Source organism: Aythya ferina, assembly GCF_964211825.1.
Source record: "Aythya ferina genome assembly, chromosome: 21".
Taxonomy (NCBI): Eukaryota; Metazoa; Chordata; class Aves; order Anseriformes; family Anatidae; genus Aythya; species Aythya ferina.
Window position 1 is genome coordinate 3468603 of NC_140319.1, and position 24951 is coordinate 3493553.

The following is a 24951-nucleotide window of genomic DNA, read 5'->3' on the forward strand; positions in this document are numbered from 1 at the left end:
CCAGACAGGGACTGAGCAGAAAGACAGGCACTGGATTCAGTCGTTGGCTTCCTATCAGTGTCTCAACTGATGTCTCTGGCATGCTGCTGCAGTAGGAAGTGACATTAAAGGGAGGCATATGAGTGGTTTTCTGCCATATGTCCCCCACATTCATTCACAGCATTGTGCCAGAGCCCAACTTTGAAGATCCTTTCTCTCCTTCCTCTGGAGCATTCCACCCTGGCCTCTGTTTGAAACCGACCAGCAGTCTGAGCTGGCATGGCAAGCTTTCTGAGCCTGGAGCCTTCCAAGTGAGGCTGGATGCTTCAGGGTTATCAGAATTGATCAGACCCGTTCATTCCATTAAACCTTTTGTAAACCTTTTACACCCTGCAGGATCTATTCCAGCCACTCCTTTAGTGCCATAGCAAGCATCATCTTCCCCAACCTCTGTTTTTTCCTGCCCTCACCTTGTGGACTGCTTGGCCAGCATGGCCACGTAGGTGACGACAAAGCTCTGGAACTTGCGGCGCTGCTCCTCCCAGCGATCCTCCACCGAGTAGTAGTTTGGCAGTGGCGCCCCGAAGAGGATTTCACTCCGCAGCAGGGAGCTCTTCATGTTCTCAGCAGACAAGCCCTCGTCTACATACCAGTAGAACTCGGGGTGGGTCATGGCCAGCTCCAAGGATCCTGCAGGAGAAAAGTGCCATTTCTGTTAGGCTTAGCTGACCTGGCAAGGCACAGGGACAGTCTAACAAAGGCGAGCTGGGAGTTATCTTGTCTTTCAGAGTGATGCTGACTGCTGCTGCCTTGCAGGGAGCAAGGAGGGCTGGGAAAAGCTGGATTGCAAAGACTGACCTTCCTCTGCTGCTTTGTGACTCTGCCTGCAATGCTGCCTGTGTGCAGATCCCCCTCAGGGACACATCTCTCCCTGACTGTGATCTCAGCCACAGCTTGCGTGCACGCATCTGAGCTACGGCAGCAATGCATGTGACACCCCCATCAACACCCCCACTGCAGAATGTGCTTAGCTCTCTTATATTGGGCCAATATTTGAAACATCACAGTGGGAAGCACAAGAGCTAAACAAATGGCACTGCTGTGACCTTTAGCCCTGCCATCTGACAGTCAGGGACAAGATGAGCACACACTCCTCAAAGAGATGCTTGTAACAATACCCTCAGTACCATCCCATGCAATACAACTTGTGGTGACCAATTGTCTTGGCTTTGGCATGGCAATAAGAAGTTTCTCTTTTCAAGGCAGAGAGAACTCTGTGTTCCTATGCATATTGATAAGCCAAATCACACAGAAGTGATTGCAAGTGCGTTGTTTACAGCCGCTCAGCAGACTCCCAGGCGAGTTGATTTCCCCAGTGCTGCAGGCAGGCACATGGGCACATGAGCTGACCTCTACTCCTGGCAGGCAAACAGCATGCATATGAAGAGTTACCAGGCCAGCAAGCAGCAAGTCACTGACTATGGTAAGATGATCACCTGCACAGGCAGGGGAAGACCAGGGAGCTAATGAGCAGACTCCATTTCTTTAAGCACACCATAAAGACCAGAGCCAGCCAGTTCTCAGTAAGACACACTCCCTATCTGCCCCCAAAATCCAAGTTCCCTTGAGTTCATGCCAGAAAAACTCAGAAACCAGGCACTTTCTTGCTTTAGTAGCAGAGCTATAACACTGGAGCAGATGGAGTTAAGCCTTTGCCTGCTCCCAGCGTGGCTCCCGGACAGCTATCATGTAAAGCACGCGCTGGGGAGACAGATGGAGGCTTCATCCCACAGCCACATCTCACCCACAGACTTCTCATGATTCACCTCTTCACCATACAGAGCTTCTGCTCTGCTGGAGGGACATCGTGCAGGGTACGGATGGGAGGAGGAACAGGGCCGTCCTCCTCTTCTCCTTATAGAAGCCTTTCCAGCGGGTGACTCACAAGCTGCCTTTCAAGCTCCAGAGCAGCCCACAAACCTCTTTCATCTGCTCCAAAGTGCAGGAAAGCTCATCCCTATTGTCTGTCCAAGGCCTGACATGCTTCTAATGAATCACAGTCATTTGCAGGAGCCAAGGACCAGTGGAAGGTGTCTGTACAATGCAGAACTCCCCGCACTTGTCCCTGTTGCTCACCTGTCAGGGCCTGTGCGACTCACGGCTGGTGTTGCAGAAAGGGCTTTGCTGCAAGGGTGGAAGAAGGGCCCCAGCACAGAACAGACAATTCCTCAAGGCACAACAAGGCAGCATCTTCCTCTCTACACCAGGCAGCGACCCCTCCTAGCTGCACACCTGTAAGTGACTGCCTGAACTTGTAGATGTGTGCCTCAAACGTGCCAACCCCTGCCCACAGCACTCAGCTCACCTTGGATGTCTGCAAGGTCTTGTCCCATGCCGTCATAGTAAATCTTCCCTCCTCTCTCAGTGGGGAAGAAGTAGGTCATGAGGGAGCTGGGAGGGGAGCAGTAGGAGTAGGAGCCCAGGGGCAGGTCCTTCAAGACCTCGTGGGGCTTCCAGCAGAACTCCCGGAAGCGAGGGTGGTCCATGATCTTGCGCTCAACCTCGTGGATGGTGACCAGGCGCTCGGTGGTGAAGATGTTGTTCTCAGCATCCCCCCGAGCCAGAAAAATGAGCTCAATGCGCCAGTGCGCGTGTGTCTGTGTGTTGGCACTAACGTAAGTGTTCGAGTAGTCCCAGCGTGGGGCGCCCCTCTCCGCTCGGGCAGTTTGGTTTCCCGGGTTGAGGTGGGCACGGGGTTTTTGGGGGCTAGTCCTGCCTTGCGGGGTGCTGCGCTTGGCCCGCGCACCGCCCCCCAGGTGGGAAGTGTTGAGGTGGAGCTGTTGGAGCTGCTCAAAGATGAGCCTCTGCAGGGTCTCAGAGGTGAAGTCAGCGAGGTCCCGGCGGTTCCTCCCCCACGACCCAAACTGGGACTTGAGGGCCAAGGCAAGCGCGTCGAAGCGCTGGGAGGACTCGTGGTTACGGATCTCGAAGGCGTTGTAGGAGATGTCGATGTCCAGGGCTGGGTAGTGGAGGAACATGACAACAGCAAGCACAGCGGGAATGGCACAGCCAAGGAAAAGGATGAAGCCGGCGCAGTACGGGTTGGTGAATATCCAGCCAACAATATTCCAGAAGCCAGTCGCCGGCAGCGTGACACGCAGTGGCCTGGCTCTGCACGGGCTTTTACCACACAACAGAGCACCCTCCTGCCTCTTCCGTGAGCTGAAGGCAACCTCTTCATCTTCCTCGTCTAGCCAGGAGTCCTGTAACAAGGGGTCATCCTCCGTGTCCATGTCCAGTGCCTGCACAAAGGGGGAGAGAAAAGCAGTCAGCGGGTGTCACGAGGCACAGCTGGGATGCAGAGCGGTCACCCAAGGGTCTCGGTGGTGGAGCCAGGGTGGGAGGCACGCTCCAGCCCTCTCAACAGCGATGCACGATTCCTTTTGGACCCTGCAGATCTACATTTACTGAAAGGGCGGGCTCCTCATGGAGTAACCCACACCTTGCTGGCAGGAACCACAGAGGGGAGAAGTTCAAACCACAGTCACAGAGCCAAGTGCTCTGGGGATTCCTGGAGCACCAGGCCTGGAGACAGCAGGGGATTTGCAGTACACTGCCCTGCCTCAGATCACAGCAGCAGGAACACTTAATTAGCTACCAGATGAAAATCCAAGAGACCCTATCTTCCTCTCATTAAAACTGACAATAGATTTTCCCCGGGGTATTTATAGCTGTGTTTAACTTCCCACACATGCACACACAGAGCCCCCGAGCACCCATGCCTGCAGACCCACACGTATGCACGCACTTGCACATGCTGATTCCCACAGAGCACTGACCGTGACCCTGCCCTGGAGGGCCATCCACCACCAGAATGGGAAGGGGAAGGGCTGAACAACCCTGGGATCGGGCATGGATCTTCCACAGAGGTCCTTAGCCTTTCCCAGAGACAAGTGCAGTCCTCTGGTGCTCGGGGTGACCCTTCTGAGTGCTTCGAGTGCTTCCCCAGCTGCGTGAGCATCTCAGCCCTGCTTTTGTTTACGACTATTGTTTATGGAGTGGGTTTTCCTGGCTTCCACAGAACAACCAGGATGCGAAAGCAGACACTGTTCCCAGGAAAAGGAGCAAACTCCTTCCCTGATCAGTGCACACTTGGGCAGGAAAGAAAGGGGGACTGCCTGGGAGTTGCTCTCCTTTGCTAAGGGCTCAGGCTTTTCCACGTGCCCCTCTTTGCTGTCGCATGGGAGCCCCCCAGGTGGGAAGCCCAGGTGGTGGTCCCTGAAGCAAAGCCCAGCAGCTCCACAGCCAGCACAGGTTGCTGCCTTTATGGATCCAGCAGCAAAGCCTGCAGCCCCCTCTCCCGAATGGACACGTTCAATTCATGGCTTGACCCTGATAGCTGCGAGCAATCTACACACAGGCCAGAAGCAATTTAGGAGCTTCATTCCTAGCCACTGTTTCTATTTTAACAGGACTTCTATCTGCAGGAAGATGAATTGCCAATGCCCCTTAATTCTAGGTCCCCAGAAGACCTGGGGGCTGCCGGAATTTGGGCCAAGAGGCCAAGCAAGGGGACAGAAAAGCTCCCTGGCAGAAGAGGGATGTGACAAGGGTCACAGCAATCCCTCTGGCTCTGGTCAGCCCGGGTGAAACCTGTGGCTTTGTACACTGACCGCAGCAGCTCCCGCGGGATTTACTCTGGCCTGGAGAGCATCTGTGCTGGCAGGCTGGGCAGAACGCTCCCAGCACTGTGGGAAAACCTTTGAGCTCTGGTCTTCACGTTCCTGCCCACGCCAAGGAAATCGCAGATACTCATCAGTGGCTTTAATCTGCAGTTGGGATTGTCTCAGGACATCACGCCCTTCCTGGCAGCAGGACAGCAGGGACTCTCCCTGTCCCCTTGCCGTGGGCCAGGCTCCTGCTGCTGCCTCACTCACCTCAGCCAGGCTGCAGGGAGCTGTGCGGGCGGGCACGTGTAAGCCTGGGCTGAATCCTCCTCCTGCTCTGCAGCCTCGCAGTGTGAAAACAGATGGGCACCACTGATGGCAGATGGCCACAGTCCTTCTTCTGCCAGATCTCCACATCCTCAGGAGGTGAAGAATTAGGGTGAGGAGAGGGCAGCTCACAAAACTCTGCTGTGCTGTTTACCCCTTCACACAGAGGGCTGTCACACAGCAAGAACAAAGCAGAAGGGCATCTTTTTGGGTCTCTGTAACGGTTAGAAGGAAGCTGGCTGGCTTTAGGCTCCATTAAGATTTCTTTAGTATTCAGGATGCACAATCTTGAACAGCCAGGAAGCATCCCAAGGTTTCCCTGAACAGCCATGCATCACTGCATGAGCCAAGAGCCCACGAACAATGCTGCCCAGGATGGCTCCTGGTGTGCAGCTGCATTGACTTCATGGGCACGTGCACCAGGGCGCACCGCTGTTGTTATAGAGAGCCTCACTTGCATCATGACAGAGAGGAGGCTTTCCAAAGTCCCTTTGCCTGCATGTAAATCCCCTCCCAGCTGTTCCTGACTGCAGTCCTGCCTTCTCTTCCAAACTTCCAGCACTCCTGTGCTCTCCCTGCAGAGCTGCCACAACCCCCCCAAGCACTGACGAAGCAGCGGAGGGCAGCAATGTCACCCACCGTCCGAGGCCCCAGCCTGGTGCCAGCCCCAGCTCGGGGGCCATCCTGCACCGCTGGGCTTTGCAGCCAGGCCCTCAGCACACACAAAAAGACAGCCAAGCTCCAGCTCCTGACTCCAGCAGCGCAGATGGGTCACCTCGCCTGTCCCACTGGGCTGGGTGCTGTGCTCCTGTGGTAATGCCCACTTCACCCAGCTGCTCTTTCCCCATGGGCCTGGGCTCCCCTTCAAGAGAAGGGAGTCACTCTGATCAAGCAAATGTAGTCACTTTTTAGAAAGAAAGAGAGGTAGAGGGCCAGAATCATTTCCCATTTATTGAGCTACTGAGGAGAAGGAGGAAGAAGATTGTAATCCTGAAACAGAAGAGCCTGCACGTGACAAGAAAGGGAAGCAAGAGAGACTGAGATAGTAATAAGTTGGTAGAAAAAAGCATCATGCCATCATCTTTTTTAACCAAAATCTAAATCCTCAATTCAAGGAAGAGGATCAGACCTCAGGCATCTCCCCCTGGCTCTTCCCTCCACTCGAATGGTAGTCACAAAATCTGCCTTATAACAGCAGGGCCCCACAATACATGAAGGCCAAGGCATGCCATCCCCTAGCTCACGACTGTGCACAATCTCTGATGTAAACCCCAGCACAGCAAATGCTGGAAAAGCCCCGGGATCATTTGCTCTCACATCAGGCCCAAGTCAGGGCTCTGGACGGATCCAGACGTGGTGCAGGCGGGAGGACAAGGGCAGGGAGGAGGCAGGGAGGAAGGCCCCTGGGCCCCGCTGGGCTGTGAGGGTGGCAGCCTCCCCCTGCGTGTGGGGGAAGCAGGTGTGTGCCTCCTGCCCTACTTCCACGGCAGCTCTGAACTCTTTTCTGAAGGGTTTACCACATGATTTGGCTGCAAAGCCAGACACAGCTCGCTTCGCATTGCCCCTGGGACTCAGCCGGCTTTACCGCCTTCGTCAGATCCTGCCTGGGTCAGGATGAAAGCTGATCCAACCCAAAACCACAGCAAGCTGAATTGGTGGGGGAGATAAACCCTGAAATTGGCCAGGATGGGAGTGAAATGCATTTTCTCTGCTTGAATTTTACTTGGAGGCTGGCCTGTTTTCCCTCTGCCACCTCCCATACTACCCAGGGGCTCCCAGCACCGAAGCATGGCCCGTTTACTTTTCTACTTCCAGGATTTGCAGAGTGGACCCAATCCTGCTGCTCTAACCCAAGCTGTGTCTCACTCCTGAGCAAGCTGAGCCTGCTCCAGGTCAGAAGATGAGAAGAGCACTCCTAGAAATCCTGGATCCATTTCTTTGCAGAAGAGGCACCCACTCAGCCTGTTGGGGTAGGCGTTCAGGTTTGCTGGGCTCCCATCCTAAGCAAAGAGGCTCACACCTGGTCTGCAACAGCCACGGCTCTGTAGGGTGGCAGATCCTCCTGTGAAGAGGGTTGCTGACTTGTATTTAAGGTGCTGCTACAAGCATAGCTCCTGTGAAGTCAGAGGAAGTTAAACGAAACTGGGCAGAGTAGTTAATACATAAGAACATTAACTGGAAACCTCTACCACCCGCTCCGTTGCAGGTTCTGCCTCACAATTACCCTCTGCTTCCTGAGATACACCACACAAAGTGAGAGCTGGCAGGACCCTACAACACTGTCTTATGGACAGCTCTGGTCCAGGCAAGAAGCAACAGCCCCAGCTGTGGTCATCATGGGGTGCCCCATGGCAGGGACCCTGTCCTGGTGTCCTGCTGCCTTCAGGATTTTCCACAAGGAGCACAAAATCAGTGAATAAGTGTGCAGTCCCAGTGAAAAACGGAGCCTGAACCAGCTTCTCAAGCAGGGAGAGCTCAGGGGCTGCAGGGGAAGCCCGGCAGCAGCTGTTGAACAACTGCTGAGTTAACCCACAAAGGTCTCAAGGAGACCTTTCAGAGCTGAAGTGCAGCCATAGCCCCAGGCTCCCCGATCGGCTGGCTGCTCCCTCTCTGCCCCTCCAGCCTCTCTCAAGCTGCTGAGAATCTGCCTCCCTCCTCCATCACGATTCCTCTCTTCCCCTCGCCTCGCGGGCCTGCCCACACAGCCTGCAGCCGCTGCTGCCTCCTGCACGGCCGAGCTGTGTGGGCAGACTGCGCACGTGGGACACATTCACGGAGTGAAATGGGGTAAGGCAACACGCAGGTCTCCCCAGGACACCCGACTTGGGGTAGATGTGGCTTTTTTCCCTTCCCTGTGCTGCCAGGGTGTGGGTGAAGTTGACCAGCAGGGTCTGCAGAGCTGCCTACACGGAGCGTGCTGCAAAGGGGACACATCTCAAGGAACCACAGAGCCTGCATCCCTCTGGCAGAGCTGGACCTGCACAGCTCAGGTTCAGCTCACCCACCTTGGAGCCTGGCATCTTTGTCCGTGCTGCCTCGCTCATTCAGCCAGCCAAGAACCCCTTGGGGATGGGGAGGGGAAGGGAAGAGGGAGAGGCAGGCGAGCTGCTGGCTCAGCAGCACCGCTGAGCTCGGGGAGACCTTGTAGGAAACTAATGGAGATGGAGAGGGAGGGTAAGAGGGGGATTCAGGAGAGATAGAGAAGGAGGAGTCTGTAGTACAGTACACAAAAATCCCTCCTCCTTTCCCATTTAGCCTTCTGGGCAGTTTTAACATCCTCCCAGGATGCCTACAAAGCCTGACTTGAAGATGCGAGTTCTGAAAAGCCACCATGGTGAAGAGACACGCAGCCATGAAGACACTCACACCGTCCATTGGCACAAACACGCAGCTTTATGGAGGGGCTAATAATGCCAGCACCCAGCTGATGACTTGTTTTGCCTCCTCAAGGCTACAGCAGCACTGCAGAGATGTGACTGGGGGTAGGAATAATTATAACTCCTTTGAGCCTGGCACACAGCAAAAGTGAAGGGTCAGAGTTTTGCTCCTGACTGCAGAAAGTGGGATCCAGCTCAGACCCCACGAGCCCTGAGGATTTTTTTTATTGTCACTCACCTGCACCCCAACCAGGCAAAACAGCCATGCAGCTCCCACCAAACAGCTCTTTTTTTGCTGAATTCCAGGATAGGAAATAGTCATTGACAAGCCGGGGAGAGGCAGTGACAGATGAGGAAGCTAATTACACCCGACCTGACTAATTAATGCCAACTTTCAGATTAAAAAAAAAAATCCTCACTAGTGTTCCATTTCAATTACTCAGTTGTTCCTTCTTACAGGAAAAAAAAGGAAGCCTTGTGCATCAGCAAGCTAGAGAGAAAAAAGGAAAGAAAGCACAAGGCTAGACAGGGAGGAAAGACAATTTCTGTAATATGGGAGATTCCTATCGACATAATAATTAAACTTCACATTTGTTTGCCATGGGCAAAGCTTTCAGAGCAGAGCTAGCAGTTGTGTGATCCTCTTTGTGTTCCTAAAAACTCTTGGAGTTTCTACCAAAGGCAGCTTTTGGCCCCTGTATGAGCTGTAAAAAGCTCCTCTACGAGGGAGAGAAATGGGCTTTGTGCTTGCAAAATTATCCTAAGAGCATCCAGCTCCTGTAAAAAGCCCCATCTCTGTGATGATGTACGTTTGGTAGTGGGGATGGACAAAGTGCTCCCAGGCCCTGTCACGCTGAAGAATGCTGCACATAGCCCTGGCCATGTAACGTGGCTGGAGGGCATCGTTAATGTTACCCACTGTACAGCAGTGCTCCACAGCAACACTGAGGCTCAGGACCCTGAGTTTTCCTCTCCTCTGCGCTTGAATCACCACGACTAGTCCAGTACCGTTTTCAGAAAGAACAAAGAAGGGCTGTGTAGGTCCCTGCTTTCTCTTTATCAACACAGCTGTAAGTGAGCGCACAGTTACCATGTGTTGCCCTCTGCCAACGCAGACCAGTCTCGCTGCCTTGCAGAAGGGGGAAAACTGAAGCAGTAGGAGGTATTAGGTACGATTCTGGGTCCCTAATTGGAGGTCTGACTTTCAAAGGCATTGCACTCCCGGAAAAGCTGAGCAGGCTCAGGACACCTCAGTCTTGGCATCTGATCCTGAATCTCCTGAAACCCTTCTGAAAACACTGACTTAATTCAGCCACTGCCCTTTGCCTGAGAACACAGCTCAGAACCCATTTCAGCGGGAGACAAGCCCAGAGATGCACATGCTGCGTAAAGGTACTGGTTTAAACTCTTGGCTGGGCTGGCTCCTCTGTTATTAACCAAGCAAATCTTTTCCAGCTGTACAGCACAATGCAGCAACTAGGCTTTAATCTAGTTTCTTTGTGGGCCCTTGGCATTCCCCTTCCCGCTTGCTCCTTTGGAAAGACACACCAAACCACTGCCAGGCCCCAGGCACTTCGCAGATCAGAGTGACATAAGATGCTCCAGCAGCACAGTGCTGTTGGAATCGCATTCCAACAATGTAAATGTGCTTGCTGGGGGAACAAAAAAGAGGTTGAACTTTATTGTTTTTAAAGATACATGTATATTAAAGCTCTATCCTCTGCAATTTCACATTCCCATAGGAGCCAGGACAATAGACGGGGCTGTACAGAGGCTGAAGGACTGGCTGAGCTCCCCAGCTTTATGCAAGACACCAAGTACATTCATGCACACTCGCTCCCGAGGTGTCCTCTTTCAGGCTGCCGATTGTCCTGCCCCTCTTTCCCCTCGCAGGCACTTCCAGGCTGGCTAAGAGGAGAGCAGCTGGAAGAGGAAGGAGCCGGTCAGATCTGTTGACCCACTTGCAGAGGCACAAAGGCTGGCTGGAGCACTCTCAGCCCCTGACACTGAGGATCTCCTGCCTGCACCTGCCTCCTATTCCAGGTGCCTGACAAGCACTGATTAGGTCTACTCATAATTACATGCCAAAAACAGCGTGGAAAGATTAGCTGCAAAGTCAAGCACTCACCAGTCAGGAAATGCCAAATTCAGGGCTGACACAGCATCCTTAATTTGCCCTCCTTCTGTAAATGCTTTGCAGTGCAGTTTTTCTTCCAAGCCCAGTATCCAAAGACAAGGACTCTGACCTCTGCCAGTGCATGCGATGGATGATGCTTCCTCAACCCAGCAGCTATTCGCTACCTTGTTCTCTCCTCATTGTTCAGCGTGTGGTCTCATGCCTCATTTCCTGCACGTTGCTCAAGCCTGGCGCTCAGAGGCAGAATTATTAATTTCCTCATGAGCTTTTCAACGCCGCCTGTCACGACAGCGTCTGAGGGCTGAACACACAGGGCTGAGCTGAATCTTCTCCAAGCATCTCTGAGGAGGGGGTGGTGCAGTACCCATCTGACAGATGCAGGTGTTCAGGAGATCAAAAGGAAAAAAAAACAGACACTTATTTTGGTGCCTCGTTTGAGACAAGCAAGATACCTAATTTCTTAGAGTGCACAAAACAGCACAGATGGGGGCTGTGTGCGACAAGCTGCAAACTCCACTTTGTTCTGCAAGCATCATTTGAGCTGTAGCATCAGGCAGATCCAGTGCTGTGGAAAAAAAAGAGGTTCCAAAACCTCTGTGCTGGAAAAAGACAGCCAACCTCTGTAATGAGAGCCAATTTCACGCAAACTCTGAACCACCAGCATGCCTGCCAGTACCTGGGATAGCTCCGAAAGGCCTGCGGGTGACGGAGATAGCAAGGACCATCAGCTCCCTCAGGTCTCTTTACCTCCAACCCAGCCACGTGGGCAAGGAACAGGCTGGAGAAAGGGACTGCAAGATCAACATCTAACTGTGCTTCGTCGAGAGTAAGATGCTGCAAATGAGAACTAGCTCTGCCACCTGAGTATCCTACTTTAACACTGCATTTTTCCTGAATGGTTTAATGAGGAAACCTGGCAGTCCCACTGCCTTGGAGCTAGAGGACACCTTATGGCACTGGTTTGGGAAATCAAGGCAGCCTCACCAGGGCTCCAGCAGGTACCATCTGGGAGGTCTGCCCTAGATGCTGCTTCCTAAATGACTCCAGGAAGAAGCAGTATGCAGAACAGTTTTCAAAGAACTCCAAAAAGACATAAAAAATACCCCCAAATACTTCAAAGTGCTGGCACAGCGGCCCTTTTTAAAGAAAAAGGTCACCAGGGTTTATCTGCATCAAACCACACGTATTGGGGTCCTGCCATCCCAGGGCTGCTGCAGAGGTAAACCTAGACAAGAACGTGGCTATCATGCATGTCAATGCTGAAGAAAATTCATTTCCTGATAAAATAATTTGCTCCTGATTATTGTAACTAATGACTGAGGGTGTTGGAAGACAGCTTCTTGCTTACAATCTCATGAAACATGCAGCCCGGCGCCACGTTTCCCACTCGAGTTATTTGCCAGTGCTAATGATAAGGCCCCGCTGGCACTCAGGCATGTGGCACTTACAGGTTTCTGCACACTGGCACCAAGCAAGCCAAGGCTCTGATATGATTCAGAAAGGACTTCCCCACCCACTACAGATCTTACTTAGATTTTGCCTGAGCCCCAGCTGCTTGCTGCTGCTAAGTGAAGGGCTGGCTTCTGGATGCGCTGCGTGCCTCCAGGCATCCTGATGCAGGCTTCAGAAGCACCCTGGGTCCCAGCTGCCAGGGGCCCAGGCTAACAAGCTTGTTAAAGGTGGGGGGGTTTCCATGCTTCGTTGTCTGCCACTGAGCACCTGTGTTCATAACAAAGCCTTCGCAGATCATTAAATACAGGCGGCTGCCACAAACCAGGGCCTTGTATTAGTATCCTAAAGAGCATCGCTCGCTCCAGGAAGGAATCTCACACCACAGAGAGGATTCACGAGTTCCCAAGCCCCTGGAATAATCTGCCACCCCCAAAGCTTGTGTGCTGCTCTTTTATAGATAATCTCCAGCTTCCCACACCACTGTCCTGCTATCAGCCCCTGCCGTTCAGTTATTATCCCACCCCGCGCTCAGGCTCCCCGCTTTACATCCCTGTGGGCACCGACACCACTCTGTGCTCAGCTGTGTGCTCCCAGCTCTGCCCCTGCTCCCCACAGCTGCTCCTTGCAGCAGGAAGCCTGAAGACAAGGGCTGGCTGTGCGCTCTGCTCCATCTGCAGCTCTGCAGCAATAGCACGCCTGTGCGCGCTGTGCTGCTGGGGCTAAGCAAAGCGCTCCTAAAGGCCCCTCGCCAGTGTCCCCACAAGCTGCTAGTTCATTCCTTTGAAGGAGGACGATATCTTTCTCCCCATTCATGGTTGTGTGAACAGCACGATGAAAAGCAGCCTTGGGAACACCAAGCTATGCTGCCAGCCCTCCCTGCCAACCATGCAGTTATTTCATTTTCGCTTCTTGCCCCTCCAACATAAAAAGTACAATTAAGGTTAAAAGAATGTCTTGTGAGGAGCACTCCCCTCTACCTGAAGTGCCTTCAGCCAGCTCTGCTAGCCATGCTCTGGCCTTTAGGGAAAAGGAGGGGCAGGCAAAAAGCCCCATCTGCACATGTCCCGGCCATATGGGTCAGGGTGCCTCATGCCAGATGCTTCCTTGCCTCACTCTGATGGATCTAAAGGTCTTGCCTTTTTGCTGCTATAATTTACTGACATCAGCAAATGCCAAATTCACAACAGGAAGGCTGTAAGGACCGCCATCTGTGGTGGGAACATGGCAACACGGCATTTCAGTCAGACTTAGTTCTTCAGCAGGGCTTTCCACAGAGCGGCATGAAAGATGGATGAGCCTTGCTGTAGTCTCCTCCATGAAAGAAGAGGGAGCAGAAGACATACTTAGGCCATTCATGTACCTTTCATGTTCCATTCGTGTACCAGTTACTGCTGGATGAGGAGGGACTCACAAAGTCACTGGTAGGTGCTTGGAAGTTGGATCTCAACAGGTATTCATCTTTCCTACTTTCCCCACTTCCATTTCCCTGAAATGTACGCAGCCAACTGCTCTCCTCCCCTTGAAACCCGGTGCTTCCGCAACGAGATTAATTAGCACGACTTTTTCATCTTCCCAGGATTCTGGAAGCAGAAACGTAAAACCCAAAGACTGTAAAAATCGCAGGTGCCACAGCTGACGGCTCCAGAGCAGGACCTGGGTGAGCTCAAGGTTTCTCAGGGCAGGGGGAAAACTTCCTGCGGGGAAGAGGAGGATGCAGAGAGGAGACAAGATGCCTCCGTGCCCGAGCAGCACGTCAGCAGGTCCCCCGCCACTACAAGGACTTAAAGCGTGCTGCCAGCTGCACCGACCATGCAGAAACTCACATTAAATGTTAGCACAGCTCAGTGAGCACAGTCCTGCAGACCGTTAGCAGAGGAGGGGGCAGGCTCTCGGAATAAGCAAACAGGCTTTAATGACACATTAATCTCAGGGAGAATCCAGGATGCTTCCTAATGCAGACAGCAGCCACAACAAAGAGCTGGTTCCTGTTAGTCCCTGAGCAATGGAGGGAAATGCTGCTGCCAGCAGCTGCCAGCGAAGCTGTGTGTACAGGATACAGATGTAGGCCACCAGGACAGAGCTGGCAGCAGCAGTGTCCCTTCTCTCTCCCCCCTTCTCCTCCCTCCCAGCACAGACCCCAAGGAATGTGATTAAGCCTAGCACAGGCATTCAGAAAGGGGCAGACACCTCCCTTGTCCCTTTGTGCCATCAGAAATTCAGAGAATATCAGCCGTGCAGGCTGCAGGAGCTCAGGAAACTTGTGAAGGGCACTCATCCAGCCCAAAGGCTACCAAGGGATTGCCATCTGGCAAACGATCAGAGCGTTTCAGGCAATGGTTCCCAGTTCCTTACTGCCTCCCTCACTTCTCAGCCAGACGTTCACAAGCTGAGATGTTACTTGTGCTAATTGCAGGAGCAAGTCCTGCAGTTAAAACACCGAGACACAGGAAGGATTTGTGTCTCAGCAATTGATTTTTCTAGCTTTCCCGGGGCAAATCACATCACCTGCTTCGGAATGGCTCTCGCATCCCGCACCCTGAGACACCCCATTTCCATCCTTTCACAATATGCTTGTCCCGCAGCCTCCTGGGATCCCCCTCCACAAACAACCACGCTCTGTTCCTGCCCAGACACTTGGAAAATGCTTTCTAGAGGGACTCAGCTCCGCTGCCCCGTGCTGAAGTGGAAGTGCCTCTGGCCCAGCTGGCTGAGGACGGAGCAAACTTTCTGCAGTCGTCTCCCAGATGAGTCAGAGGCGTGGAAACGCAAACACAGCGGGGTGTGCAGCGTAGCTGACTTGATGGGAATGTAGGCAGGTGCTGCATATGCAGGATGATTTGGCCTCATGTGTGCTAGGATTTGGATCCAGAAGGGATGATCTCCCCCACAACACATCACTGCATGCTACCGGAGAAACACAAGGAATAGCGAGAGGTCTGTAAAGGAAATGTCATCACAGTCTTAAGTTAATCTGTCTCTGCTACTTACAGTATAGCTCCCTCTTACAGGAATGTAAATAGGGTCAATACTTTCCCACTTACACAGAAACCTAAGCTATGAACTCTGCAGTCTCTGCAGGGCAACTCTCACCAAGGAATTGGTTCCATGCAGCAGATTTACAGGAATGAAGCTCCTTATTTTCAGTTTGAGCAGTGCCACAGGGACATTTATTTGCTGATGAATCTTGTTGCTAGTTGTCATAGGACAGTGTTTTATAACTCCCTATGATGCTGTGATGTTTCTACCATGCTCTGTGCACAAGAATATTGACATCAGCGACAGAGAAAAGAAAGGAACCAAAGAACCATAAGTGAGTTGCCCAGTTGCAACCTGTCCCAAAGAGCCCCACAGGAACCACCAGAGCTAAGATGTAAGGGTTAGGATGGGGAGAAGGAGTGGCCTGGGAAAAAAAAACTCAATTTTGATGCGGAAAAAAATGGCTCTAAGCACATACATCAGTTTCCGAGGCACTCTGAAAGCACGCCTGCAGATTTGACACTCAGTGGAGTGCAAGGCACTGACAAATGCTCAGTAGGTCCTGAAAAACCACAGTTTGCAGTGCCTGGGCCTTGAGCTTGGAAACTGCAACTGTTGGCAGGCTGCACTGGGAAGCGCAGCGTTCTGCATGGTTCGAGAACTAGCCCAGGCTTTCCAGCAACACAGATTTAGCTTTCAAAACAAGCTGTTGTCTACGTTGTCCCGACTCACAACCCTCGGTTTAAATGGAGCCCACTGTTTTATTGAGTCACTTTCACGCTCTTGTGGGCCTGACCACCTTTCCATTTCAGCTCAGCCATAAAAATTGGCTTGGAGATGAAACTTGGCACGAGCTGTTAGTTGGAAAGCAAGTGGGAGGGTGTGCAGGGCTGGGAGGAGAGGCAGCAGAGGAAATGTGAGGACAGAGTGTGTGTCCAGGTTTGATTTACAGGCAGGAGGCAGGGCTGCTCTGGGCTTTTCTCAGACACAGTTAAAAAGCCCCTTTGGGCTCTAATTCAAATCTGAGTTTGCAGCCCCATCTTCTTCGGGAATTCATTTGCCTTGTTAAAAAGAGGAACAAAAAGACAAATGATTCGATTCAGGGAATCAAGCGTGCTGCATGTTCAGCAGTACCCCAAGCAGTAGAGAGGATTAGGATTTCTATATATTTTTTTTAAATCGTCTCCACAGACCTTAGTACTGCACTCAAAAGCAATTCATTCCCAGCTCCTGGGTATACAACAGAGCCAAGAAACAAGTCAACATATAGCACATCCCCCTAGGAGCAAAGAGCACTTTGCATTTGCGCATCATGCCGGCTTCCATCAGAGCCTGCATAAAGCCTTAGCAAACACCTATCAGATGCAACTCTCTCGTTCCCCTAGGGAAATGGGTCGGATTATATGCAAGTTTACAAATGAATTAAGCAAGGTTCCACAATCTAGCTCCAGCTCTGCTGGAATTCAGCCATAAGTTTTGCTGACTTTAACAGAAGCTAAATACAGACCAGGCAAGTTACAACCAACATTAAATAGCTCCTGGGTTTAGCTGCTGTTGGGGGAACAGCAATGGTGCCTACAACTCCAGCAAACACCAACACAAATCGGGCACCTAGACACTTAGACATCCAAAACCCAGTCATGTTTATTGCCACGACCTTCCAGATCTGCTCAAAGTCACAAGATCTGTGGCAGAGCAAAAATAGGACCCAATTCTTCCCAATCTCCTGCTATAATTACCAAATTCCCCAGCTCCTCCTCTGCTCAGCAGAGTCCAACACTGACACATGAACCTTCTTCTTCGCTGTTGCTCTGCAAACACAGATCTTTCAAGAACATGGAGAAGCAGGGGGAACCAGGGCTGCTAGAATTTATTTTTGTAGACAGACTGAAAGAAACAACGTATTGGGCCAAGTAGTCCTGGAACTGAAGGTACAATTTAATGCAGGGAATTATTACTATTTTTAAAATCAGATGAAAAACATGTAGATGAATAATCAGAACCTCTGACTTGCCAGCCAAGTGAGCTTGGGTTAAAACTCAAGATCTCCCAGCACGCTGTTTACTCTCTGCTCAAGTCAAAGAAATTCCTGCTGTGCAAAGTGAAACGTGTGGCAGCAGCTGACAGGATGCCCTGGAACCTACTGCAGCTCATCCATGCAGTCATCTGGGCAGGTGGATCCTGGGCTGGTGTCCCCAGTAACAAGTGCAAAGTGACTTCACTGCTGTGACTGCGTTCACTCAGGGAGTGAGCTCACAGCACCAAGCCAGGCCCCAGCAGCAATGACATCCTCACCCTGAGGTCCAGGCAGAAAATAAACGACTCTCACCTCTGACTCTCCCACATAAAGCAGCAGACAGACAGGAGCAGCAGCAGTTGAAAATCCAGACGTCTGTCAGGATGTCTTTCACCCCCCTCCAACCACATTGGCCTCTCCCCCTTCTGCACTATTTCTGCAACGTGCCTTCTATTCCGGAGGAGCCCTCCTCTATTAACAGAGCTTGGCAAAGATCGGGAACCGACTGTGCCAACTCGCAAGCCTGCTGCCTTAAGGCAGATGGCGGGGAAAGTATCCCAGCCTTGTTCCCCAAATCTCTTCTCCCAGCAAACAGAGAGAGCTCAAAACAGGAAAGAGGGACGGGAGCTCAAGGCTGCAGCCATCTGGGAGCCCTGCTCGCAGCACGGGAGGCATCCCCCGGCCGGGTGCCCTGCCTGCAGGGGGTTTTGTCCCCACAGCCCTGCTGCTCTGCCGGGGCTGGGAACAAGAACACGGGCTGCCCGGGGGGTTCCAGCTTCAGAGGTACAGCAGGAAAGAGGAGATGCTCTGACTCTCTAAGGGAAGAAAAAAAAGCAGTGATGCTACATCAAAAAACAGCATGGCTTATGAGTGGGGCAAAGCAAACCCCTCTGAGGCAGCTGGGATCCCCAGGAAGGCAGCCTGCACTCAGCCCCTGGCAGGACAGGCACAAATGGACCCTAGGGTGGGAAGTACAGCCAGGTCTGGTGAAATCCATGCGCCTGGTTCCTGCAAAAGGAGGGCATCATTCCCAACCCCGAGCGACAAACATTACACCTTCGCAACTTGCTTTGCCAAACTTTTTTTTTTTATATATATCTGTATTTCCACCCGCTAATGGTGCGGCACTCCAGTTATTAATCTTCCCTGTTTTTCAACACTAGAAGAGCATGACTCAGAAGCAGCGCTGAGATCTCAAAACTTCTCTCCTGGTGCTGCAGAGGACAGCTAATGACAGTGTGACCGGCAGAAGGGTCAGAAATACTGTTCTACTGGGTGCTAATCCAGGCGGGTTTTGTAGCTGGCTCTCAAAGCTCACTGCCATCAGTAGGACAACTTCCACTCACAGTTTACCACGAGATGAAATATATTGTGGACTGGGGTGAGTGGAAACTCTCTTGCTGACTGCACCTATAGCTGGATGAAGCACTTAACTCTTACGCTGTCTCCTCCACGCTCCTGAATTATTCATTAAGGGCCAGACACTGCAATCCATACCCACACTGCGCTTAATCTGTCCTTTAAATTGACTTGCATTAGTCTGAGTCACAGGCACCACAGCACTGTCGGCGTTAAACAATCTCACTGAATGCAGCACAGCTATTCACAAAACCTGGTCCTCTTCTGCAACAGAAAAGGAGGCAGGATCCAGCCCCTACAAAAGCCAGCAGCGAGGCTAGACCTCAGAGAACATCCACCCTGGTAAAGCTGCATCGGGATGAATGAACTCGAGTAAATCTGTGTGAAATCAATCATTTAAAGAGATAGCCTGTTCTGTGGTATCACAGGGGAGACGTAAGGGAGCGCTAGAAACTAATATTTCATCATTCAGCTTCATCACAAGGCCTGGAAACACATTACGCTGCCCCTGGCCACACATCCACGGAGCCGGATGGCAGCTCACACACACCTCCGTGCACAGGGAACAGGGAGGAGAGTGGAAGGAGGGAGGCAAAGGACACATCCCACTCTTCACTGGCACCAAAGGCCCTAAGAGCAAATGCACCGAGGATGTAGCAAGTGCCCACGCACCCCAGCAGCTCCCTCCTGTGCCAGCCTTGCACCTCCCAGCACCAAGGCTCCCAGACCACGTCACTGGCTGGATCCTGAAATCCCCCGAGGCTACCGAAACAGACAGCAGATAAAGTCATGTCGCAGGAGAGCCAATTACCGAGTACCTTTCACCACTGCTCCTAAATCTATATTTGGAGACTTTTCACAATGGCTAAAAAAAAAAAGAAAAGCCAATCAGGTAAGTGAAAGGAGAAATTTGTCCACGACATGGAGGAATAAAATGGGGGTTGATTTTTTCAAATGAATTAATCTGTTCAGCCCTCATTTATGTCAGTGCTTGATAAGATTAGAGGATTAAACCAACTGAATGCTAAACGCTGCGTGCTAAAGAGAGCCTTGCCAGGATTTACTGCATGTTGGTATGCACGGAGATCACGGCAACATCACCCAGAGGCCCTGGGACTCACAGCAGGACCTGCTCAAACTTCAGAAATAAAAATCACAGCTTATCCAGATTTTCCATATGCTGTCAGGGTATGAACTCTGATCCCTCTCCAGTTTCAGTCAAGCTTACTTACTAAGTACTCATACCCACCAGGCAAGTCTTGTATAAGCAGCACTTATCTCAGAGCACTGGCATCACAAGAGGATTTCAGATGTGCTGTGGTTTTTTTGGGGATGCAAAATGGTAACGCTGTACGCACATCCTCCTGCAGTGCCATACAGAATGCACACATCCCACCACGCTCCCAAGCTCTACAGTTACATACCCGTACCCGCATATCGCTGCTGCCCCCACAAACTCCTGCACAATACAGCATGTTGAAAACACTTCTCGCTGACAGTTCAGGAATGACAGATACAGAAGTGTTCGAAGTTATCTTGTAGCAGAATCACTTTTTCTTTTGGTCTGACAAAGGTATTTGTGATGTTTAATTCATTACCGCTTAAAAAGCACAAGATCTGGGGAGGAGCAGCCATGGAAACACGGGGTATTTTGAGAAATTTTGGCACCTGGCAAAGGCGTTATCCCAAAACACCTGAAAACTAACAGATGTCACCAGTTTGAAGCCCCTCATTTCTGTGTCCCCCAGCACACACAGGCCACTCAGCTATTGTCACTTACTCCACTGCAGCACAGACAGCAGGCATCACACTTGTCATCAGAGATAAGACCACCAGGATACTGCCAGTGAGGTAAATCTAGATAGACTAGCCCTTAGTTTATTTATTTATTTAACCCCAGGATGAATTTGGCCCTGTACTTCTCAGAAACTGAGTCATAATCTCCACCCCAGTGGGTGGCTGGAACGATGCTGACGCTCCTTCCCCAATGCCAGGCTGGCTCTCCCACACCGTGCTGCTACAAACTGCCCTGGGCCAGCTGCCCTTCAGCTTTTCCCCACGTGTGTAAAGGTGAAACAGCCACAAACACTGATGGTGAGTTTCCCCTGGAATCACTTGCTATTAAACGGGCATTCTCCCCTCCTAGCGGAGTACTTTCCACATGAGAATATGGCAGGTTTTCAAAGGGGCAGCAGGAAGAAGAGGGGGATGGATCTTTTTATCATACTAAGCATCTCCTTTCCATTTTGGTTGTCTTTTTCACTAGTTCACGTCTGTTTTATTTCAGGCTCAGGGCCCCATCAAACTACAAGGCTCCAAAGGGGTAAAGAGACTGACTTGATGATTCTAACCTCTGAAGATGCATCCAACATGATAAAAGAAGTGTAGCTATTGAAACGTCTCCCTTCAATACAGTTATTGTGTTGCTAGGTTTCCATCTAGACACACAGCTGAAGAGAGCAATCAAAGGGAGCTGATGCTGTGGATAATATCTTTATCAACACTTCATAAGGTTGTTGGAGAGGGAGAGGGGTCCCCTGAGCAAAGTTTTACTGGTGAGAATAGAAAACTAGTTTCAAAAGCTCGCCCCAGTTTTCAAGGGAAAATTGTTCTAAAAAACCCCCCGAGCTTTTTGGGTAGCGGCCTTGATGTGTATGCACGCGTAGCTTCGTGGGCACGGAGTCTGTGTGTTTATTCTGTCATTTGAATTGCAACAGTACTTCCCTTGCAGTGCACAGCTCCTCAGCCCACTTAACTGGAGGCTTGTCTTGTGCCACAAAAGCGGGCAGGCATCAGCCCGGTTTTAGAAGAACTTGCTTACATATTACATTAAATCTTAACAGACTCAGCACAACTGTCAAAATGCTATCCCAATAATTGCATAAGCTCGGGTTGCTAACCAGCACACTGCTGTGCCTGTGCACAAAACAAAAGTACGAGCGACACAGGGTGCAAAGGCACCGCAGATACAAGGTCCTGGACCTGCCTGAGGGACCTGCAGCTCCCACCTTTATTCCTCTGTCCCTGAGGTTTTCGGTAACACCCAGATCTAGCAGTTCCCACCCTGTCCAAGTGCCTGAAGTGGTTTCAGATCTGTCCGCAGGGACACCATGCCCTACTCGTTCAGTTGGCCATCACATCACTGAGTGTATGAAGGAACATGGTTGCTTTTTCTCTGGGACCTTTTCTGCTGGTGTCTTTGGAGAGCACCTGGAACAGGAAGGGTCCTGGACTGGGCTGCAGTGGGGGCTGCTGCTAAGCTATGTAGTGCCCCTGCTAAGTGACCTGGGGTTTTAAGGTAGGAAAATAGGAAAAGCCAATTTCTAAACAAGCCAGTACGAAACAGAAAGGCTATCCTACATGTGCGAGGTGCACAATTCTCCACACATCTTCTGGAAAAAGCTTTGACACCAGCTATTGTGAGGGATGGGAGCCGGGCTGGATCCGCTAACACCCCCGAGCAGGGAGGACGCCTCTGCTGGCTCTGCTCCTCCGCAGGGACTCAGGCCAAGCCTCCCTAGAGCCGGGGACACAAAGCTGCTCAGTTGTGGCTCCCAACTTTTCCCCCAGGAGCACAACCCCGCTGCAGGCACGGCTCAATCAGCTCATTATAGAGGCAGCCTCCCCGGGAAGCGCTCTCCTTTGTGCATATTCATGAACTCTCCAGAGCTTCCAGGGAGAGTTGGCTAAACACACAACCGAGGGATTTAGCTGTTGTATTCGCAGGAAAAAAAAAAAAAAAAGAAAAAAAGAAAAAAAAAAAAAAAGTGCGTGTGGTTAAAATAAAGAAGTAAACTGAGGAAAGGGGCGGCGGGGGGGGCAGTGGAGCGAGTGCAAGCTGCGCCCCGGGACCGGCCCTACCCGGGGGGGCACCGCACGGGCAGAGAGGGGATGGATGGGCAGCAGGAGGGGGCTCAGCCCCCCGGTCCCTACGGTCCCCCCCTGCCCCTCCGATCCCCCCTCCCCGGTTTCCCCCGTCCCTCCCCGGTCCCTTCGGCCGCCCAGCGGGGCTCAGCACTCACCTCCGCCCGGGGGGGGGGGGGGGCGACAGCAGCCGGGGGCTCGCAGCGATGCCGGGGAGGGACCGCGGGGCCGGGTGGCCGCCCTGCAGCACCGCGTCTGTGTCTGTCTGTCCGTCCGTCCGTCCGTCTGTCCACCAGCCGACCCCCCCCGCCCCCCAGCCTTCACCCCGCCGCTTTTTCTCGCCGCTCCGCCGTAACCCCCCCCACCCCCTCCGGGGGGCGAGGGGCGGCCCCGCCGGTCCCCCCCCCTCCCGCGGCTGCGGAGCGGAACCGGAGCGGATCCGGAGCGGAACCCGGAGCGGTACCGGAGCTCCCCTCCCGCTGCTGCCGCCGCCGCCGCCGCCGCCGCCGTCGTTGTCGCCCCTGCGGGCTGCGGGCGGCGCTGCGGCCGCGCTATAAAACCCGGCCCCGGGCCCGGCCCCCGCCCGCCCCGGCCCCGGTACGGCGTCGCCACGGCCTCCGGAGGGACCCCGGGGGTACCCCGGGGGTGAAGGGGGTCCCGGGGGGGGGGGCAGCGGGGCCAGGCAGCCCCGGTCCCTGCGGTAGGACCGGCCCCGAAGCGGTGCGGGCGGTCCCGAGCCGGGAGCGGGGCTGCTGGCTGCGTGCTCGGGGCGGGGGGCAGCGGGGTGCGCTGGGCTGGGGGCCTGAGTGCTGGGGAAACAACTCCAGATGGGTGCTTGGCCCCAGTGCGGAGAGGTGTGCTGCACAGCCAGACCTCTAACGGGACTACAGACCTCGGCTTCCCGATAAAGTCCTCGATAAAGACATCCCCGACTGCGGGGGCTTCGCTTGGTGTTGACAGGAGGTCTCTAATGAGTGCTGGCGTTTATTTATCGCCGGCTTTTTGTGACTCACTCTGGGTTTGGAGTAGAGAGGAGAACAGCCGGGGCTCTGCTCGCCCATCCCAGCCCTGTTCGCAGCGTGGACCCCTGCGAGTGTTGGGTTGTGTCGGTAAATTGCCCAACAACCACCTGATGGGAACGGCTTTTCATCAGGCTGGTGACCTAAGGGCGCTTTGCCCAATTCTCTTGCTTATTATTTGAGTGTTGATGGTGCCTAGGAAAAAAAAAAATATCCCCCCCACTCCAGTTTTCAGACAGATTTGTCAATTAAATAACAAATAGGGGGTAGCACAGCAAAAAAGGCCTGTCACCTGCGTCTGTCTCCAGGCAGGCGGCTGGTGCCAGAGGCATCGTGTTCGTCCTGATGCATCACCCGAAGTGAGCAGGAAGCCAGGCAGACAAAGGCAGACTGGCATCTTCCCTGTAGGGCCCCAAGGAATACAAATTTAATGAGGCTTCTGAAGTGAGATTGCATTCCACCAGCCTGGCGCGTTTCTGCCAGCGCCGGGGGTTTCTGCAGAGAAGGTGGTGGTGAGGGGCTAGCGATTGGGTTGGAAACTGCAAGTGTACAGGAAGGGGAAAAATGGCTTTTCCTAACTTTGGCAGCGATGCGAGCGGAGCCCATGCTGATGTGAGGGACAGCGCTCAGTCAATCACAGGGCAGAGGCAGCAAGCAGCAGGGAGTTATCAGCCGGTGCTGCATGCGAGCATTCAGACAATAACACTGTTCTCGGCACTCTGACAGCCCTCCGGGCACAGACAGGCGCAGGCGTGAGCCCACGGCAGCTCCCTGCTCCCCTCGTTGCACGAGCACGCACTGCACAAAGTCCTGCAATGCCCACACGGGCTAGCAGGCACAGTGGTGCTGGCACACCTCACACACGATCCGTACCACTCTCCTCTCTGCACACAGAAGTACGCTGACTTGACAGCTTTAGTTTTTAGAACTTGTTTGTGGTTTTCCAACAGCATGAACGCACACGGCACCTTCCTCTGCCCCACTCATGCCACAGAGCTATGCTAGCCCTTAGTTGGACTGGAGGTTTCTCTTGCTATGCTAGCACCTACATGAAAAGCAAGCCCTTCCCTGGCAATGCACAGACGCTCAGAACGCCAGCCGTTTGTTAAATATCCCTCCAGGAACACACAGAAGTCCTCACAAGACTCAAAAAGCAACTGGAATGCTCACCTGGACGGGAGGGGGCTGGCTGGAGGGTTGCCAGTCCCACCCTATGGCACCTCTGTGATTTCGGTCTCTTCCTGTTCTGCATTGGCAGGAAAGAAAAGGTTTCAAATATTTGGAGATGGGAGATGCCGGATGGTGCGTGTTTTAGCAAAAAGTGGAAATTCTCACAGCTGGCTTTACGCTTCCATCCCTGCCCCTCTGTGCTCAGAGAGCGTCAGCCTCTAACCACGATCATTTCCCTTCCTCGGGCCTCACAAATGTTCAACAAAACGGCGTGTGTTGCCAAAATGAAAAAGTGGTTCATTACGGGTTGACATCAGCAACGCCGAATGTGTTTTACTCAGAGCCACGTTGGAGCCGTACATGAGCAGCAATATCAGTGCACATAAACACAGCCCGTACCAAACTGCAGCTACATTTCTTGTTCATGCCCGTACAAAATGGTTTCACGGCTCTGTTACAGCCCTCGCTAACAATGCAGACGCGGATACAAAGAATTAGCATAATTTGTGGCTTGCAGTAACCCCGCGGTGTGCACGGGCGAACACCTAGCGCGCAGACGGATGCACATCCTCATTAACCACGCGGGGACACCAACAACACGTGGCAC

General features: G+C 52.7%; 1 protein-coding gene across 4 annotated transcripts in view; it reads right to left on the minus strand.

Annotated features, from left to right (window-relative positions):
• The window catches only part of DISP3 (dispatched RND transporter family member 3), a 39657-nt gene extending 17012 nt beyond the window's left edge, over window positions 1-22645 (minus strand). The window contains exons 1-3 of one of the 4 annotated variants that reach the window (XM_084494807.1): window positions 22314-22645; window positions 2345-3281; window positions 450-669 (exon numbers count right to left, since the gene is read on the minus strand). In XM_084494807.1, coding sequence (XP_084350933.1) covers window positions 450-669; window positions 2345-3272 — 1148 coding nt within the window. In that variant the 5' untranslated portion in view covers window positions 3273-3281; window positions 22314-22645. Of the gene's footprint in view, window positions 1-449; window positions 670-2344; window positions 3282-10478; window positions 10831-22313 lie in introns of those variants that run through there. The other 3 variants (XM_084494808.1, XM_084494806.1, XM_084494805.1) reach the window with 3 other exon arrangements.
• Between the last annotated feature and the right edge of the window lie 2306 nt (window positions 22646-24951).